At 36.6% G+C, this 1,948-nt stretch overlaps 1 protein-coding gene across 1 annotated transcript; it reads left to right on the forward strand.

Annotated features, from left to right (window-relative positions):
• Positions 1 to 694: 694 nt before the first annotated feature.
• Positions 695 to 1,699, forward strand: LOAG_14934 (hypothetical protein; the record flags this gene model as incomplete). The annotated part of the gene is made up of 2 exons (XM_003150427.1): positions 695 to 1,228; positions 1,499 to 1,699. The coding sequence occupies 2 exons, from the start codon at positions 695 to 697 to the stop codon at positions 1,697 to 1,699; spliced, it is 735 nt and encodes a 244-aa protein (XP_003150475.1).
• Positions 1,700 to 1,948: the final 249 nt, after the last annotated feature.

A 1,948-nucleotide genomic window follows, 5' to 3' on the forward strand; every position in this document is an offset into this window, starting at 1 on the left:
AAGTTGTTTTCATCCCCCACTCCTCTCTGTCTCTTTATCATAAAAGTAAAAGTTTCAGTAAAAAAAAAGCTGTAATACGGCGTATATTTTCAAATAAAAGATGATAAAAACTAATTAGAAACACAATAATCCTTCACTTTCATTAAATCAAATTCCAATAAGTCTTGACAAGGAAAAATAAAATATAGCTGTGAATATTGATAGTTGAATTAGTAAAGTTGGATGATTTCAAAAAACTTTCAAAAGATTAAATGCATGAAAGGTAAATAAACTTGGTTAACTAAGGCTGAGAATAATAAAAAAGGATTAATCCTTCGATGGCACTTTAGGAGAAACACTTTGTACAAGTTATTTCCAAGATTTTATTCATGAAAAGGATTTAATTGCTCCTTTGTGAAGCTTGTAAACTTCTTCCTTCATCATTGTGGAAGAAGAAATATTTTTATCAATAAAAATTGGTACAGTATAAATGATGAAGAATGCAAGGAATTGATAAGAAAAAGTAATTTTTAACAATATTAATCTTTTAAGATTTGTATCAATTTTCAAACAAACTTGCAAATGCATTTTTCACCCATATAAAATTTGCATACGAGACATATGACGCGCTGTGAAGACTTCATTGCTACAGTCTTCACAGAAATGATGCAACTAAAATTTGCATATTGATTAAACGGAAAACATTTTCCTTTTAATGGTAGAAGAATTGACTCGCTTCAACTTTATTACTCCAGTCATCATTGCGCGGCACGGCTTGTCATCACCTAGCTCTCCCGGCGGTATGGACCTCGACGATGAAATTCTCGCAAGAGGACCGCCATCTACGATTGGTGCTTGTGGAGATGTCTCACTTGTTGCCGAATTTTCCCTTACCCATTCACCAATTCCGCTATGTCATAGTACCCCAATTGATTCATCCAACTCTGGGTTAGAAATTGTTATCCACAATGGGAATAACGCTGTTACGGATACTCCCTCTCCGGACCGCGGAAATAATTCTCCCAAAGATCAGGAAAAGAGTGAAAGCCATATGATGGAAGAGGTGCGTGGCCTTGACGAATTAACCTCGGTTACGGTTCCGCCTGATCCTGAAGTAGGAATGAGCGGGAATGCGCAAGCCGGACTGGAATCCAGCACGGATGCAGCACTCGCAACGAACGAATTCACTGTGTCAGGCCAGCGCTACTGGTTTCGCGAACGAAAACCGAAAGTTGACGAATTTGGAGATGTAAGTTTGTAGACTAATTAATCGTTTTACTGATTTACTTATTTTTTCGGGTAATATGCGATAGATATGCGACAAGTACACAGTTAATATTTATTTATTTATTCAGTATTCTTCCTTGCATTTTTCAGTAAATTTCAACCGTTAAATTTACAAGATTACTATCGCAAATCTATGTTTTCTTGTTTCAAAACCTTACTCATTGTTGACGTAAGAATACAAGATGTGGAGAAGTTGACCGTCCACAAATGATAAATCCGAATGTTTTTCCAGAATGGAAAAAAAGTTACACGTGTCAGAAAGGCCAAAACGCATAGAAAGAAGAAGAAGAGAGATGGAAATCCGATAAAAACTCGTCCGATGAAGCGTGTTGCACGTCCACCTCCCGAAGAACCGGAAACCAACACCACCAATCCCGTTAATGATCAGGAAGAAGACGAGAATGACGAAAACATTATTCATATCTACATTTAAGGCAGTGTGATTACAATTTCCCTCCAAATCCTCAATCCCCTTTAGTAACCACATATCTACCAACTCTTCTACAATATTCTACAACATTATCCACAGTACCTACAGTAATATTCCCACCCCTATTTCCGTCTGTCTCCTTCCAATGTCTTGAGCAATATAATCCCATAAACCAATATGTCTCCAGTCCCCTATCCCTTATGTCTCTTTTTTTTTTAAATGAATTTCCCAAAATACACATTTGATTAGTAT

Source organism: Loa loa, assembly GCF_000183805.2.
Source record: "Loa loa unplaced genomic scaffold supercont3.355, whole genome shotgun sequence".
Taxonomy (NCBI): domain Eukaryota; kingdom Metazoa; phylum Nematoda; class Chromadorea; order Rhabditida; family Onchocercidae; genus Loa; species Loa loa.